General features: G+C 39.7%; 1 protein-coding gene across 1 annotated transcript in view; it reads right to left on the bottom strand.

Moving 5' to 3' along the window:
- Window positions 1-3,495: 3,495 nt before the first annotated feature.
- LOC129728336 (paired box protein Pax-1) overlaps window positions 3,496-17,208 on the bottom strand; it is a 149,744-nt gene continuing 136,031 nt past the window's right edge. Inside the window, exon 2 of the mRNA XM_055686774.1 lies at window positions 3,496-6,851. Coding sequence (XP_055542749.1) covers window positions 6,001-6,851 — 851 coding nt within the window. The 3' untranslated portion in view covers window positions 3,496-6,000. The remainder of the gene's footprint in view (window positions 6,852-17,208) is intronic.

The raw sequence follows: 17,208 nt of genomic DNA, 5'->3' as shown, positions 1-17,208 counted from the left end.
AATTACCGCAGGGGTTCCACAAGGTTTCATCCTGGGCCCGGTACTGTGGAATATCATGTACGATGAAGTGCTGAAACTAAAGCTCCCCCAAGGGGTTGTGATCGTTGGGTTTGCGGACGACATCACACTTGAGGTCTACGGCGAGTCGATCGAGGAGGTTGAGTTGACGGCTTCGCACTCTATAAGCGTCGTCGAGGACTGGATGCGCTCCAAAAAACTGGAGCTGGCGCATCATAAGACGGAGATTTCAGTTGTCAATAACCGCAAGTCGAAGCAACAGGCGTTGATCAGTGTCGGGAATTGCACCATCGCCTCTAAGCGCTCCCTGAAGCTGCTGGGGGTGATGATCGATGACAAGCTCGCCTTCGGGAGCCATGTCGAATATGCCTGTAAGAGGGCTTCAATGGCTATTGCAGCATTATCTCGCATGATGTCCAATAGCTCAGCAGTGTACGGCAGCAAGCGGAAACTTCTAGCTAGCGTGACTTCGTCCATACTGAGATACGGCGGGCCAGTGTGGTCCAAAGCACTAGGTACTAGTAAACATCGGAGTAAGTTGGAAAGTACCTACAGGCTCATGTGCCTGAGGGTTGCGAGCGCGTATCGAACTGTGTCATACGACGCAATCTGCGTCCTGTCCGGCATGATGCCTGTCAGCATAGCCATTAAGGAGGACGTAGAATGCTTCGATCAACGTGACACAAGGGGCATACGAGGTACCAGAAGATCATTCTCGATGATCAGATGGCAGCAGGAGTGGTCCACTTCCGTGAAGGGTAGATGGACGCATCGACTTATTCCGGATGTATCCGGATGGGTCGGGAGGCGCCATGGAGAAGTGAACTTCCATCTGACACAGATTCTGTCAGGCCATGGTTGCTTTAGGCAGTATCTACACAGATTCGGGCATGCGGGGTCCCCCATGTGTCCCGAGTGCGCGGAAGCGGAAGAGACTGCTGAGCATGTCTTCTTCGTGTGCCCTCGTTTTGTGCATGCGCGACATGAGGGTAGTGAGCGGGCCAGACACCACTCCGGACAACCTAGTTCGGAGGATGTGTAAAGACCCAAATATTTGGGGGGCGGTTTGTACAGCCGCCTCCCAAATAGTTTTAGAATTGCAAAACAGGCGACAGGTTGACCACCGACACGCCAGTGTTAGCTAACGGCCAGTCTCCAGGTTAGCTAGCTAAGTTAGCAAAGAGATCTATAGAACCAAGAGGGTGCACAGAGCACAAAAGCCGCTCCCCGAAGCAATACCTAGCGGTGGTCCCGGGGAGTATTATGGGCTGGAGACTGGAGGGGTTTTAGTGGGTCCGGTCACTGATTCAAACCAACCCCACACTCCCTGAGGTTGGACACCTCAGGGGTTTGGATGCAAATTTCCCCTTCACCTGAAACAAAAAAAAAAAACAATATATATATATATATATATATATATATATATATATATATATATATATATATATATATATATATATATATATATATATATATATATATATATATATATATATATATATATATATATATATATATATATATATATATATATATATATATATATATATATATATATTCTTGCGAGAATAGTGTTATTAAAACTATGAAAAATATTCGCCTTCAAAAATTTTTCTTCCTTCAACTGTTTATCGACTTTAGCGAGTACCTTCATGGAAACCTGCACAATTTGCGCCAATTTTATCTAAAAATCGTTGACAATCTTCCTTCTGCTTTTACTCTCTGTCAACCTGCTCTTGAATGCCAATGGAATGTATGGAAAAATTAAACATCGATCGTTTTAAATTATAGCTTAGAAGTTTTGTCTTCTCATGCAAAATTTGTTCTCAAGCGAACATCGATCGGGAAGAAAAGCCTCAAAGTGACCAATGAAAAAATTCACATGGAACTGTTGAATTTTTTTTATGGTAAATGTGTTGGAAATTCATAAAACGTTGAGATCTGTCTCGAAACATTTTTTTTTTTGAAAAGTTTCGATCTTCGGACCAATTAAATGTTTGAGAAATTCTCTAAAATCCGTAAAATAAATTCAACCGACACTCTGAATAAGCAATTTGAAAAGAATATTATTTGAAACAATCGGTGTAAAACGCGACTTTTCCTGGAAATCCGCATTATAAACCACGGAAGCTTCAATCGACGATTTGATGCAACTGCTTAGTAGACGTCTCATTGTACGATGCTGGCCTAACAAGCCAGTTGTCGTAGGCTCGAGTCTCGGCACGGGAAAGACTGCTAGTATCAGTAGGATCGTAACGCTAGCCCCGCAATTGTCCTGTACACTTAACAGTCGACTGCGAAGTCTGTGTATAATAAACAGAAGGTCAAGTTCAGAATCGGATTGCAGCACCAAGGCTTTGCTTTGCTTTGCGTTGGTAGCTTTGTTTACTTTTGTACCTAAACAAACAGTTTGAAATTAAGAAAAAATAAAACATCAACAAGATTGGATATTTGCATTTTAAACAAATTTGAGATTTCCAAATAGAGAAGTTTTTGTTAGAAAAACTTTTTTTCTTAAGAGTGACCATTAGGGTGGGACAAAAAATAAATGTTAGCTCTCATGCACTTTTTGTGTTCTTTATGGGTCCCATAACAGCTGTGTAACTTTTCAGATCGATCGGTGAAACGCCCGATTTGCGCCCTATTTTTAAAGTTTCCATACGATTTTATATGGGAAAATCCACTTTTTTCAATACTTATTCTCTCGAGATGTCAAGTTGGCTCTTAAAAAATATCAATACATGATATAAGTATGAAATTTTTCTGGGAAAAACTTTTCTGAAGGCCGTAGGGCGCTACGATGCTTGTAGAAACAGCTATTCACCCCAAACTAATTGAATGTCTGACGGACGGCTCACCATTGAAATTTTCAAGCAACACTGCTACAGCATGCTGCTATTCCAAACTTGCTTAAGTATGAGAAATAATTTCGCGTGGAATTAATTTTCAAAGTGTGATCTTTGCTCATAGTATCTTCGGGGAAGCCTCATATCGATATCATTTCTCATCACATGGTTGAATTTGGAACAGCAGCAAGCTGCAGCAGTATTGCTAGTAATATTCAATGGTGAGCCCTTCGTCAGACATTCAAACAGCCTGGAATATATTTTTTCACAAGCAAGGTAGCGCCTCGCGGTCTTCAGAAGAGTTTTTCCCAGGAAAATTTCCTATAAATATCATGTAAAAATATATCAATTTTAAGAGCCAACTGGACATCTCTATGGAAAAAGTTTTGAAAAAGTGGTTTTTCCCATATAAAATCTTATGGAAGCTTTAAAAACCGTGAAAACAGTGTGGTGTACTTGCTCAGAAATGGTCGACCCAAAGCATCTAATTAACTCAAAGAGTGCCAGGACTTCGAGCCAGGAATGGGAAAACCATATCGAATCAGCAAACTGTGAGTAACGTCTTTGGCTAGAATAATAAAGTTCGGATATTCGGCTCCAGGCACAAACAAAGAAACAAATAAAACTCAACTTGATTTTTTCATCGATACAGATCTCGCTTTTATATTTTCTATATTTAATTCAAGGACTTAAAATAGAATATATTCACATTAAACTAAATTAGATATAAATTACATTGTATCAAAAAACATTCAAAATGTTATGTTTATCCCCTCCTCAACCTCCTCCTCCTACTCCAAACAAACTCTTGTTGTTTTTTGTTTGGGTTTTGCTTTCTACAATTTTTTTTTCACTTTAGTTCGCCAATTTACAATCCGGGGAGACACAACTTATACACGCTTATTCGCCTCTCTAATGCTACTTACTTCGCTAGATAATTGCCTACTTATCGATTTGAGTGTGATGCATTTCTTGCTTGTTTTTTTTTTGTTCAACTAGTTTTCTCCTGGTTTTTTCTGTTTCAAGTCATTATCATTATCATAATGCTACACGCTTTTTTGCTTGTTAAAATAGATTCTCTTACTTTTGTTTTGCAAAATTGATTTAAGTGAAGCTCTTTCCTCGGTGTTTTTTTTTTCAATTATTCCTTTATTCACTTGTTTTTCGCTAACAATAATACAAATTTACAAGAGTATGCTTCGACAGCATTCATTTTGGATTATCTCGCAAACTACCTCTTAGAAACTAATATTAACAATTTGTTTTGAGAAACGTGAGAATTTCCAATAGCACTGGTTTGTTTGTTTTTCTTTTTTTTTTCTACAAATTCCTAAAACTAAAACGAGTACTGAATCGGCTGAACCCGGGGCTTTGCTGATAAAAAAAAACACAATCGTGAGGAAAATCGTCGTGACACAGAAACGGAAAAAAATTGGCGAGTGTAAACAAACGCTTGGGGGATTCCATAGCAACCACACCGCTGCTACCCCTCTCGCGGTCGCCGGAACACGGACACGAACACACACACACTCGGTGTAGGTGCGAAAAGAAGTCACGTATGATTGCGTTTGCCGGCCGCCTTCTTCGGTTGCTTTGATTTGCTCGCGCGAATCTCGCCAAGTGTTCGCGGTCGCGTTCTGGACCCAGCAGAAGGGCAATGGGTGGAGGGATTTCACGCGAATTCGCTTTTTAATATGGGTTTTCAAGCATAAAGCATTGGGTTATGATGTCACCAAACTCACAAGTGAGTTTGGTGTGAAATCCCTCTCTAATAGCATTAGCGTTTTTTTCCTGTTGGTTATGTTTTGCTAGTTGCATTTGCCTAGGCATGACTATTTTACCAAGCTGCTGCGCGATTAGTACTCTCTGTCTCTCTCGCTCATGTTTTGTTGATTGTTTTTTTTTGTTCTGTTCTGTTCTGTTGTTGCTATGTACAAGTTTGCCGGCTAATCTGGGTTCATTTTTTTGTTGCTGTTGTTTCGCACTGTTCTCCTCTGTATATATATGTTATAGAAAAAGGCACACATCTGGGGATATTTATTACACTTTTTTCTCCTCTTTTTCATGCATAGTTTAATTTTAATGTGTATGCTCTCTGATGAAGCAGGTTTGTTCGATCTCTGTACAGTTTAAAATAGTCCTTTGCTATAAGTTTTTCAAGTACTTTCGCAAGTTAAGGTATGCTTATTAAAATATTGCTTTTCTCTTCTGTTTTTTTGTTACTTTCGCTACATGATCGGAGCTTTTCTGTTTGAACGTTTGATATAAGTGTTGTACTTGCTTTTAGTTCACTTGTTTTGAGAAAAAAATAAGTTTTGGTGGTACTAGTTTTTGTTCAGAGATTTAGTTTTTGTTTTAATTTACAACCTTTTGAGCATTGGATTTTCTCTTATTCGCTGTCATCATACAATAGTCACCAGCAGTGGAGGAGTTCGAGATGATTCGATCGAATCTCCCCCCCTCTGTGTTAGTGTATTATCATCTTGTTTTGTACTGTCAGTTGTTTGTTTTATAAGCTTTTGTTTTTTCAATTATTTCCTGAATTCGATTAGTTTTGTCTGAATGTGTTTTGCGTCCAGTTCACCCCTGAAATCTGTGTGTATGTGTTTGTGAGTGTTTTACTATACAAAAATTATCGACTGACTATGGAAGCTTATACGTATGGCAAACTATAAAAAAAACTGGTTTGAAATTGATTTTCCAGCTGTATGTACGAACGAAGAAAAATCATACTAAGTGTAAACGCAGGTTTCCGTAACCTTGACATATTCACAATATTGCACTGGTTGGACATTGTTTTTCCCCCTCTTCCTCTTCTCACACTCTTTCGCACACACACAGGCACGCATTCGCACCACGTTTGTCACACGCTCAATTTAAGCTTTCATAAAAAACCAGTTTCACCCTAGTTGGTAGCATTAGCAGTAATAGTTGTAGTATAAGTAGTAGTGATAATAATAATAATGGTAGTAGTTTAAAAAAAGGTGACCAAACGGAAGAGAAAAAAACTCAAAAATAACACTGTGTAATTGAACGGCGTGTCCTGCCCCCTTTAAAATAGCACACTCTGGCTAGCCATCAGAGGAGGCCACGACGACGACGATGACGACATTGACGACGACAACACGGGTGGCTCCTATAATCCACTGGCGCTGGCCAGCCCGCCGTGGTGCATTCCTCCGCTCTGCAGATACATGTAATAGTTGTACGAGTTCGGCGATTGGTGGGTTGTGTCCTGCATCTGATGCTGCATGTTGCCGGCCATGTTAGGCACGACGGAACCCAGCGACGGAGGTGGTGGCGTTGTGTGACACTGCGAGACGGGATTGCCATTCCGGAGGGCGGCTACCGCGGCCTGGTGATGAACGTTCGCCAGGATATCGGTCACCGAGTGGGACGAGGGCCAACAGTGATGGTGGTGGTGAGGCGATCGCATCGGTGTGACCCCCGTCGGAGGGGACGGACTGCCGCCGCAGGAAACTTCCGATTTGAGCGAATTGGTCGTGTACGGATAGGAGGGATAGATCGAGTTGTACAGATGGGTCGTGTGCGGTGTGTGATTGCCACTGTGATGATGGGTGATGTTCCCCAGCTTGTTCCGCAGGATTCGCGAGATCGAACTAACGCTAGGCACATTGTTCTTATCGCAAACCCCATCCGACAGGAGTCGATCACGGATTTCCCACGCGAAAATGCCCGGATCTTTCTGCTTGAGCTCGCGGATGTACGTCACTACTTTGGGTGTTGTGACGCGGGGCTTGGAACCGCCGATGGCTCCCGGTAGGATCGATCCGGTCTCGTGGTAGCGTGCTAGTATCTTCGATACACAGCCGTGGCTGACGCGTAGCTGCCGGGAAATGTCGCACGGTCGGATTCCGAGTCGGGCTAGCTCCACGATCCGCATGCGGGTGCTGTTCGGTAGGGGACGCCCATTCACGAACACTCCTCCCAGCTGGTTCACTTCGCCGTACTGTTGGGCTTGGTTTTCTGTAAGGAGAGAGAGAGAGAGAAAAAAAAAAGAAGAGTTAGATGAGTTTGTTATGAAAATACACGTAATTGGTAGCGAGAAATCCGATTCCTTCCGGGCAGAGATTCTGGGTTAGTAGTGGTTGTTGTGTTTCATTATTTCTTGCTCTTGAGCGGATGTTTGCACGGAATTGTGTAACAAACATTGCTCGTGCCAAGCGCAATTCGAGTCAATAGAAACATAACCTCAAAAGCATGCGATTCATTCATCGCACTTCAACTATTTGTTACTTGTTATGTTATGAAATTTTTCATATGTTTTTCTGTTTCTTTTTTCTTGCAGGTGTGTGATGGCAATAAATATGGGATCCGATTCAAACCAGTGCGGAAGATCTTCTCAGGTAATAGAAACGAAATTCTAAATTATATCGAAAAAATTGAAATCCAATTGCAATGATATTAATTGTAATAGATCGATAGTTATTTGTTTGACAGTGATGTCTTGTAGAATATGAATGAAAAATTATTGATAAGTTATGATAATAAAATGTCTACCTTCTATTTCTATATATTTTTTTGGCAGATGAGTGATGATTCAAACCAATATCAAGGGTGACTCCAATGCAATAAAAAGGATGTTCTGGATGAAGTAAATCAAATGGTGAGTTCTGCTTCTATTTTCAAGCCAATTCATACTTGTTCGTAAATTCTTGTTTCTCTCTTTCGAATAACAACAAGGCAGTAGTGTCTTATCAAACCAAAGAATAAAACAAAAAAAATCTATCTTCGAAGCGCAGACAAACAGACGTGCCACTCGATGACGATTTCATTTCAGAAAAATAACAATTATTTGGAAATTTCGCTTAGTGGACAATAATGCCACTAGTGTCGCTACAAGCAAGCGTGTATATATTATCAAAGACAAAATGCCGCTGAGGTTTATTTAAGCGAGCGTACACACCCATTAGCAAAGACAAAAACCGTTTTACGAGAATCAGTTAGTAGGCAATAAGCTCACATGGCGGCGCATGAGTGTAACGTTTCAAATAAGAACGAAGATCTTTCAGGATTTTCCTTCGAAGAGGCGCGTCTGTTTGTCTGTGTTCAAAGTTTAAACAATATACCTCCTTGAAGATTTGATATTCTATGTAAAATTTCCTAAGGAATCCAAAGAAAAAACTTAACGATAGGGTCTCCTTAGTCTTGAACACTCCAAAACGTTAAAAAAACTAAAATGTAATAATGCAAATAAAATTGATAACAAAATGTCGGAAGACAAACCTTGCATGATTGCTGCTCCCATCACAGCTCCATTCAAGGATCATCACAAAATTTTCTTTTGGATACGAAGTGTCAGACTTCAAGTATTGAAAAACTCTTCGAATAGCATGATCAATAAAATTTTGCAAGAAAACGTCTGCTTCAGAAAGTTTCACTATTATATCTGTAAAAGTTGTAATGCTACAATGTGTGTCATAAGTGTGGTAAACATCATAATGGAACTAATGTTCAATTTTTCCTTGAGAATAGCACTGATTTTTAGCGGATAGTAGCAGGTTGTAGGTGGGATATATATCTGTTCCTCTGTCTAATATTGTCTTACGTAAATTCAGGTCCTGGGCTTTCGGAACTAGTTTTCAGGATTACCATACGATATTCTTAATCTTGCGACGAATATCTCGTGAATGTCAGCTGTTCTGCCTCTTCTTCTCTTTTGAATAAACACGTAGGCTCAACAAATGCAGATTGGTGACATTAGACCGGGATTCCTTACAGATTTTAAACGGTGAAAATTACCTTTTTCTAGCATTGCACATGTTACCTACGGAAATAGAATTCACCGCCAATTCCGGAATAAACAATACTTTAATCAAAATCATTGGATTTACGGTGTCTTTTGGTTCAAAGCTTCTATCTAGATCTCCCAGTAACATCCGCTTCTTGTTTTTAGAGTAATCCACAAAATCTCTCCATGACTCGGTTGCTGGCAACGGATGCATACTTCTGCTTTTCATTGGTTTTTTAAACAGATTCCGGTCCCTTCGAATATTTTTGTATTTTTCTTTGAAAATATGTGTATATCTGTATCTCGGGCCAAAAAATCTGTATCGAGCAAACTCGGAATGTTGGATGGAAACATTTTTACTTGAAGAATATATTTATACAGGTTTTGGTAAATTTATTCTTTAAAGCTTTCGTTTATTTAATATTAGTATCTCCTCCCTGCTCTGCAGGGTAGCTTTCAGCTTTTAAAATTGAGATCATTAGCTTAGAGGCCATGCAATTTCTGGTTTCAACTATATATTAAAAGTATGCGTTCTAAATAAGCAGAAGGGTGTGGATTTATTGAAAAAAATCTCACAAATGATCTGTAACGAAAACTTCAAATTACCATCCCGCCTATAGTGGTGTTCAACAACTCAGACCAAGTTAAATCATTTGTATTAATGAATCTTCCGGTCAAAAAATTTTTTTCAAGCGTGCAAAATTTGTTAGATAGCCCTTGTCAATCAGTTACTGTTACAAATTTAGAAAAATTGACGCATCAAATCGTTTAAATTTTCTAATTTCAGGAACGATTTAAGATTACTTAAAACTGCCGTTTTTACAACAGGGTTGGTGGAAACGCATCCCGCATAATCAATAACCATAAACGGATGATAATCCATATGGTTTAACGATACCCCATACAGTCGGGACTATCACCCGAACTAGTTGTTAGGCACGTTTTATGGTTATTGATTATGCGGGATCTCTTTGCAATTTATTTTACGAACTTTGCATAGAAATCCTGACAAATATTTCGAAACGTTCATTTTCGCGTTTCGTTCAAGTCACATTCCACTTCTTCAGCTTCGATACCAACATAATCCTAATGTTGTTATTTTTTTACAAAACTTTGAAAATCATATAATCGAATTTTACCTTTTAAATTGATTTCAGTCGTCAAAAAAAAAAATCTGTAAAATCTGTATTTTCGGCAATATTCTGTAATTCTGTAATACAGATTCTGTATTGCTTTTTCAGTTCAAAAATCTGTAAAATACAGAAGCTCACTGTAGCCTGAGTTCTCGAGGATTCAGAAACACCGAATTATTTTGAAGTTAGTTACATTCATAAATTGAATACTGTTATTTGGTAAAGACCAATGGAGCTATCCAGAAGGTCCACTCCACTCATATGTGCATTGTATTCCCAGCTTTCGGAAATTGTACAGATACTTCAAGCGTTTCTTGTCATATCGAGTGACTGTAGTGATTGGTTCCGCTCAAACATATTTGGACAGCAAAATGACGGGTTTGTTCCAAACTATTGCAGATATACAAAATATAGTTAACATTGTGCGGCACAGTTCGAGCACAGTTGTTCTGGCGGCTGCCATGTACCTTGCTGCTGAAGTGTTGGAATTGGCGGGAAACGCTGCTAAAGATGATAAAACGATAATCATCCTGCAAGTAGCAATTCGCAATTACAAGAAACTGAACGAGTTTTCGTCATTGACTGCTCAAGGAAATGATTTTTCAAATATCCAAGCTGTTCTGCCTTCGAAGAAAAAAGGAAAACGGCATTATTCGATTGATTTCCAGCCTTGTAGAAAATAAACCTAACTGTCCTTTTAAGGACTGTTACTTGCTTTTAATTGAAGCAGTTAATGAATGTAAGTATATTGCCAACCAAAAAGCGCATTTTTAATGCAAAAGCGTTTTTTTCGTGATGTTTGTTTGCAAATTGGGTTGTTTATAAATTAGCATCAGTAGAGTTATTCAACAATTACGTGTAACAAAATCCATGTGGGCTATTACTTGATTAAAACAAATAGTAATAGACTCTATGACTCAGTAATGAAATACTCTCAATAGAGCATTTATTAATAACAACCCAACAAAAAAATGTGTTATATACTTATTAGGCTGTTGTTCAGCCGGAATCCGTTCTATAACAGCTTAACAAGTTATCAATCAACAAAATGTCGGAAAGTGCGTATTATACGTCAGTTATGCGGTCGTATCTTAGATCGTCGTATCTTTTTCGGTTTGGTCGACCTATTTTAGAAACTATTTTAGAACTATTCATGAGTTATTTCAGAATTTTTGTAGAGTTATATAGAAATGACGTAATCGTATTCCTCCAGAAGTAGTGTCCATCCAGCGATCGTTGTTGTAATATCCTTATTTCCCATCGTCATTTTGAATGCGGAACAGTCGATGACGAACGGGATTCCCAGCAGATAACCTCGGATTTTTTTTGACCAGGTTTAATGTAAGAGGGACTTATCATGTCAAGAGGAAGGATTCTTATCGAAACCTCGTTCCCTAAGCCAATAACGCGCCACAATTACAATTCCCTGAAGAGAACTATTTTACGTTACTCAGACCAGTTTTGATTATAAGAGGGACCTCTAGACGGGCTTCGGTAAAATCACTTTTTAAGTATTTATTAAAGCTTTTTAGAGGTTTGATTGAAGCCCGCCAAAAGGCGGCATTGGGCACTAGAGGGTTAACAGGGGTACTGGAGAATTCTGCTCATAGAAAGGGTATGTAATGGAGGGCTTGAGTATACACCCATGCTAAAGTCCTTCGACAACCAAATGGCCTGATTCTACTAAGATTCGAACACACGACCATTCGCTTATCGAAGCGAACTCTGTGACCTTGCGACTACGAAGCCTCCTTATTATTAGCGTTACGTAATTTATGATTGTCAACTTAGAAAATCGGTTCATGAAAAAATTTAATTCTGAATCGCCAAAATAATTATTCGTAAAGTCAAGAATAACTAATAAACCCAGATTAAACGCCAGAAAAATCTCCAAAAATGTCAAAACAAATCTAAACTGAGCTTGAAAGTACATAAAACAGTGAAATGCTTGGATATATAACGGACGCAAGTATAACTTATATTAAGACTGAAAAATGTGGGAAAAGAGATTTACCAAAGAAGAAAATTATCCAAAATTATTTTAAGTCCAGGAAATGCAACGAGAAGCTTTATTGGATAATACTTGAAAACTTAGAACGATCTCAAACATATCTTACTTATTGCAAAACAATAATTAAAATTAACTAACAACGCTTCCAAAGACCAAAGATGTTAGAAAATTATATAGACGCTCAAAAAGTTGTCAAAGCTAAATAGAAAACAATATTAATGTGGCTTAGAATATCTGAAAAACGTTCCGCTTTATAGATGTTTCCAGCACAATTTTCTTAGATTCTAAGTTTTTGATACAATCCCACAATAAGCTAGAGTGGCACAAAGCGGTTTTTAAGTGTATCAAAACCCCAAAAATTATCTATAAATAATCTAATCAAAATTATTAAGAATCCCAATGTTCGAAAAAATTACAAAATTTTCATAAATATTGAAAACACAATACAAAAATATCCTAAATTATTGATTTAGCGTAAAATCAAGCAAACCCTTACTAACACGTAGAGAATCCATCCCCAGGCTACCTATAAATCAGTGACGGAATCGTGAAAGGAATCGCAAACACGATCCGGAGGATTCCCACTCACGATTCTTATTTCAAAAATCCTAGAGCCATATACAGGGCATTCCTGAGGATTCTTTTTCAGGAATCCTTTTCAAGGACGCTCAGGAATCCAATGTGAGGAATCCTAGAGAATCTATGCGAATCGTATGTGTTCGTTCGGGAAAGCTGAAATTTCACTTAGAACCAGCGAGAATCGTTCAGCTTCAAGCGGAGGATCGCCAAACAATATTTCTTAACCCATTCCCGGCGGAGAGAAATCAGATTTTACCTCGAAAAATTACCTTTAAACTCGTATTGCTCAGCAACTACATGTACAATTGGGTTGTTCAGCTATATCAGTTTTTGGTATCATCTGAAAGAGCTGCATTTTCTAAGCAAAACGTGATTCTATCGTTGTTCTTCGATTTTTAAATCACGAATTAAAACTTTTAGAAATCTGCTCGAAATCGCTACAATGACAGTTGATATATCGACGAACTGTCATTGTAGCGATTTAGAGTGATTTTTTAATCTTCATTGAAGGATAATGATATAAAAAAATTTAAAAATCATGTTTTGCTCAGAAAATACAATCATTTAGCTGATATATGAAAATCAGAAATCCGTGAACAGCTAAACAACCCAATTGACCCAAACTGTATTGCATATTGTATATTAATCTGTTCTCTAACTCGTCGATCGGTCAAAACTGTAAGTATAACTGTTAACCTTTCAATCAAAGTTTAAATCTCAGGAGATGCCATAGATGGCATCATCCGCTGGGAATGGGTTAAGGTCAGTGAAGTTAGGATCCAGAATAAGGCTCAAAATTAACCGAAAAACTTATTAAGAAATTAGAAAATACGAAAGAGGAATGCAGGTGAAGCTCCGAATCGCCGCTGAATGATAGCCAGAAATTGCATAAAATCTTGCAAATTAGGGATGAGAAAATTGCAACTAACTCGAACTAGAAGATGCAAACAACAATTCAAATTATATCTAGAATTGATGTATGGTGCCAGAGATCTCAAAAACAAGGATATAATCCTTCATAGTGCCGGAAATCGCCAAAAAAGCAAAAATTCCGAATTGAGTGCAAAAAAGCTCAAAATTCATCCTGGAAAATCATCAGGAAATCTAGTTCTTACCTTCATCGAAAACGTGTTTAAAAAATTGCAAAACTTCACACAAATATTTTACTCTCGTATCAAATTGCTGCACCCTTTCTTCTCCCTTCTCACCGAAGAACAATCAAACATATCTCATCTGAATTCGGGCTCTGCTCGCCCATGCCCGGTGAGGCATGCAATTTATTAAATAATTTGCGGTCGAAAGAATTCCGTTTGAAGTGCCTCCGGCCAGGGGGATGCCAGACAGGAGACAAAACGAAACTGACGACTGACGAAAAAGGGGTGATGATCTGCGTTCGATCTGGTTCCGAAATGATTCAACAATAGGGAAACCGTTTCGCCCCCTTTGATTGTGCATTGTTTTCCCGGGCGAGCGAGAGGAAAAAAAAAAGACGCAAGAAAATTGATGGTTTTGATTTAAATTTCATAATTGGCATTGTGGTGGGCTCGTTGAAAAACCGCCGGGAACAAACAGCGGTAATTGGTTTTGAAATTTTTGAAGGAATAAAGTTAACAATACTTCCTGCTTTTTTTTTGTTCTGTAATATCGAACGTGTGAGGGTGGGAGTGAATTGCTGTCTAATTCCTCACCCAATCGAGAGAGGCGGGTGCTGCTGGCTTTTGTCACCTTCGCCTGCGGTTGCCAGCGGCAGCGGCGCATGTTGTGTGCCTCCCGGGCCTGGAACACCCGAAACCCGAAAGCGTAGGAGCCATTGTGTTCTGCTGCACACAAAAAACCGCACGCAAGCTGACCGCAATTACGATTTGTAGCAGCAGTAGAGGCTGAAAACAGGAATTGTTAAAGAAAAGGCGCGAAGTGATGATGTTTCGTCAGCCAATTGAATCGCAGCGTAGCAAGCCTTGCGATGTACGGCTGTTGTTTTTTTTATTTGCAGCGGTACGCTGCAAACAGGGGTGCAAGAATGTCAGATTATACAAACAGTCATGTTTTGATTTAGACGCGCTTTTAGCATACACAATTTTCAACAGAATTAATTCAAAAAACTATTTCATACATTAATATTATCGGTATAAAAGTGAAACCAGACAAGACACCACCAGCGTTACGCAATTCAATCGAGTAATTGTCTCATATTCTGTCAAGCGGGGGGGGGGGGGAGGGGGATGTCTCAGTTGGGGTAATTACTTAGCGCACAGCGCTAATTAAATCATTCAGCGACTTAAAATTATTACACAGGCTAATGAATCCTTTTGTTGGGAGCGCGCGCGCGTCATTCCCCCTTCCCCCCTCAATCCAGGAGGCAGCTTTCGAATGAAAATCGAGATGCAGAGCGAGAGAGAGAGAGAAAGAGTATAATGCAAATGAGCCAAAAGGTCGAACCTGACATGTAGTGGCCGGACGGAACCCAGGCCAGGCCAGACCAGATGAACGACCTACGGCGGCTGAGGTTCGTAACACAGTAGCAGGCATTGTTTTTTTTTCAGCCTTCGGTACACTTGAGTGCAGAATCAGAAGCATTTAATCTTTTGCTGCTACTGTTTTGCTGTTCTTTGCGGTGGTGAGTGATGGATTGGAGACGCTGCTGGAGTGCGCTGTCTTCTCTGTCTCCACGAGATATGATGATATCTAATACCCCTCGTCAAGTTTCATGGCTTGCTGGCTGGCTGGCTGACTGACTGACTGGACGAGGGGATGGACGTGTCGGACAAAGGTATCCTCCGTTCGTGGAATGGAACGGAGAAGTGGTTTCTGTCTCGATGTCTCGCAGATTTTGATGCGGGACACGCAGATATAGTTTATTAGCCAGTATGTACACACAGATGAAATGTGGAATCCAGGAGCTAAGTGCGTTCGCAAACAGGTTTACGTCTGCTCAGTGACTGAGGTCAGGACACCGGTAATTAGACGGAGCTTAATTCAATTGTTTCGAAATATGTGGTTTTTGGGGCAGCAGCAAGGTAACCCAAAACCGAGTGCACTTACGGCTGCATGACTTTCTCGCCGGCATTGCCGTTTTAGGCGCCGGTTGTGGCCAGCCAGTGTCAAACATCCGAAGAGAAAGGGCCAAAGAATCCTCCTCGGGTGTAATTCGAGATTTATGGTGATGTTATTTCCACTTCACTCACTTAACCTTCTTCGAATTCCTTCGCCCGTTCTTACTTACGGCCGACGAAGACATTGGAAACGACTTAATTAACTTCCCCGACGCTCTGCGATGACTGCGTGTGACTGGTGCTTAGAAGTGACGTTTGTCAATCGAATAGCAGCACCCCACAAGTTTGGGCACGTGTTTGGCATCCCCCTTCTCTCCTGTAGTTTGGATTTTCAGAGCGCGCACTAATTACCTTCAAGCGCGCTGTGATTGATTTGCCCCTGGACCCCAAATCCGACAAAAACATCGCATCCTAAAGCAGCAATCAAAGCCACGCGACCGAAATTAAACCGAAAGGATCGATCAAAGTAAGCGATGACGACATCGTTCGAGACTAGAGAGAAAAAAAGTCGGGGGTGAAGAACTGTTCCTATAAATAACCGGGCCGCACTTTACGTGCGGGAGGGGGAACGGGAGAACAGAGAAAATCGTTTCACCGAATATTGTAACGAGATAATTAATGATTATTGGGTGCTTGAGGGAATGTTCGTTTCCGCTTGATTGACCCGGAGAGAAGAAACCGACGGAGAAGGTGCTGCTGGGTGGCAGGGCAGGCGCTTGCTACCGGTTAAGTGATTTGCGTCAATTTCCGTCAGGAATGCCGAGTGCGCACATGGGTGCCCTGGGATTGCACTTTGGCTGCACTCCAATCGATAAACGGGTATGTGTACCTACAGCTTTTCCTTTGTGCAAGTGATGGAAAATTAACTGCGTCGCAGGTTGTCACGGGGACATTCCTGCCAGGCATCGGGTGTGATAAAGTGGATTTCGAATTAGTGGGGAATTCGTCTTCCACTTTTATTGTCGCCCATGATGGGCTCTAACTTACGCTGAAATGGATCATTGTAGAGAGCGGTCTAACCTCACTTTTTGACAGTTCAGGGAGCTTTGTTTACAAGGTGTTAAAATTTGTTTGTTGTTGTTTTGGCCCTGGTTCTTACTAAGATTGTGACCTATTCCATTAGGAAGATCATGAGTAACTAAAGTAATAATTAATAAGGCTCAATCTGAGAATTTGATTTGAAAGCGTTTTTGGGGAAACTTGTCTAACCTTTGAAGAAAAATGCTTAGTTTAGTGCATTTTTCGCATTTTTCGACTTTTATTCAAACCAAAAATGAACCGGATTTGAATAAATCAATAACATATGCTAAACTGACTTAAACTTAAATCAACTTAAACCTTCAACAAAGCGCAAAATGAAATATGGAGTTCTAGGGGCAGGACACAGAAATTTTCTATGAGGTTTTTATTGCTTCTTAAAAAAGAATATTAAAACGATTTCAAATCATCCCAAAGTTTGACTAAGGCAGTGTAAATTCAAAGCAACTTTTTGAAGGGTGAAAAAACATGCTGTTGAAAATATATAGAATTTATAAGAAAGTTCTAAACTTTTCATTGTTGCGAACAAAAAAAAGTTCTAAACAAAAAAAAATTATGTTTGCTTGAAAAAAGTGCAGAGTTCACTCGCCCCGCAAATTATGATGAAGATCAGAAAAGAAATAAATTATATAAAGTTGGGATTTAATATTTTGATAATTTTCCGATACTCTCAACTAACAGACGTAAATTTGTTCAACAGACTTTTCTGGAAAATCGACGTAAGTTTAGAATCCACCTAAAAAAATTCTAAAATACTCGACCAAACGGCGAAAAGTCT

This window comes from Wyeomyia smithii, chromosome 1 (assembly GCF_029784165.1).
Source record: "Wyeomyia smithii strain HCP4-BCI-WySm-NY-G18 chromosome 1, ASM2978416v1, whole genome shotgun sequence".
In the NCBI taxonomy this organism is placed as follows: Eukaryota; Metazoa; Arthropoda; class Insecta; order Diptera; family Culicidae; genus Wyeomyia; species Wyeomyia smithii.
Note: the sequence above shows the minus strand (reverse complement) of the source record. Positions and strands in the feature narration are given on the sequence as shown.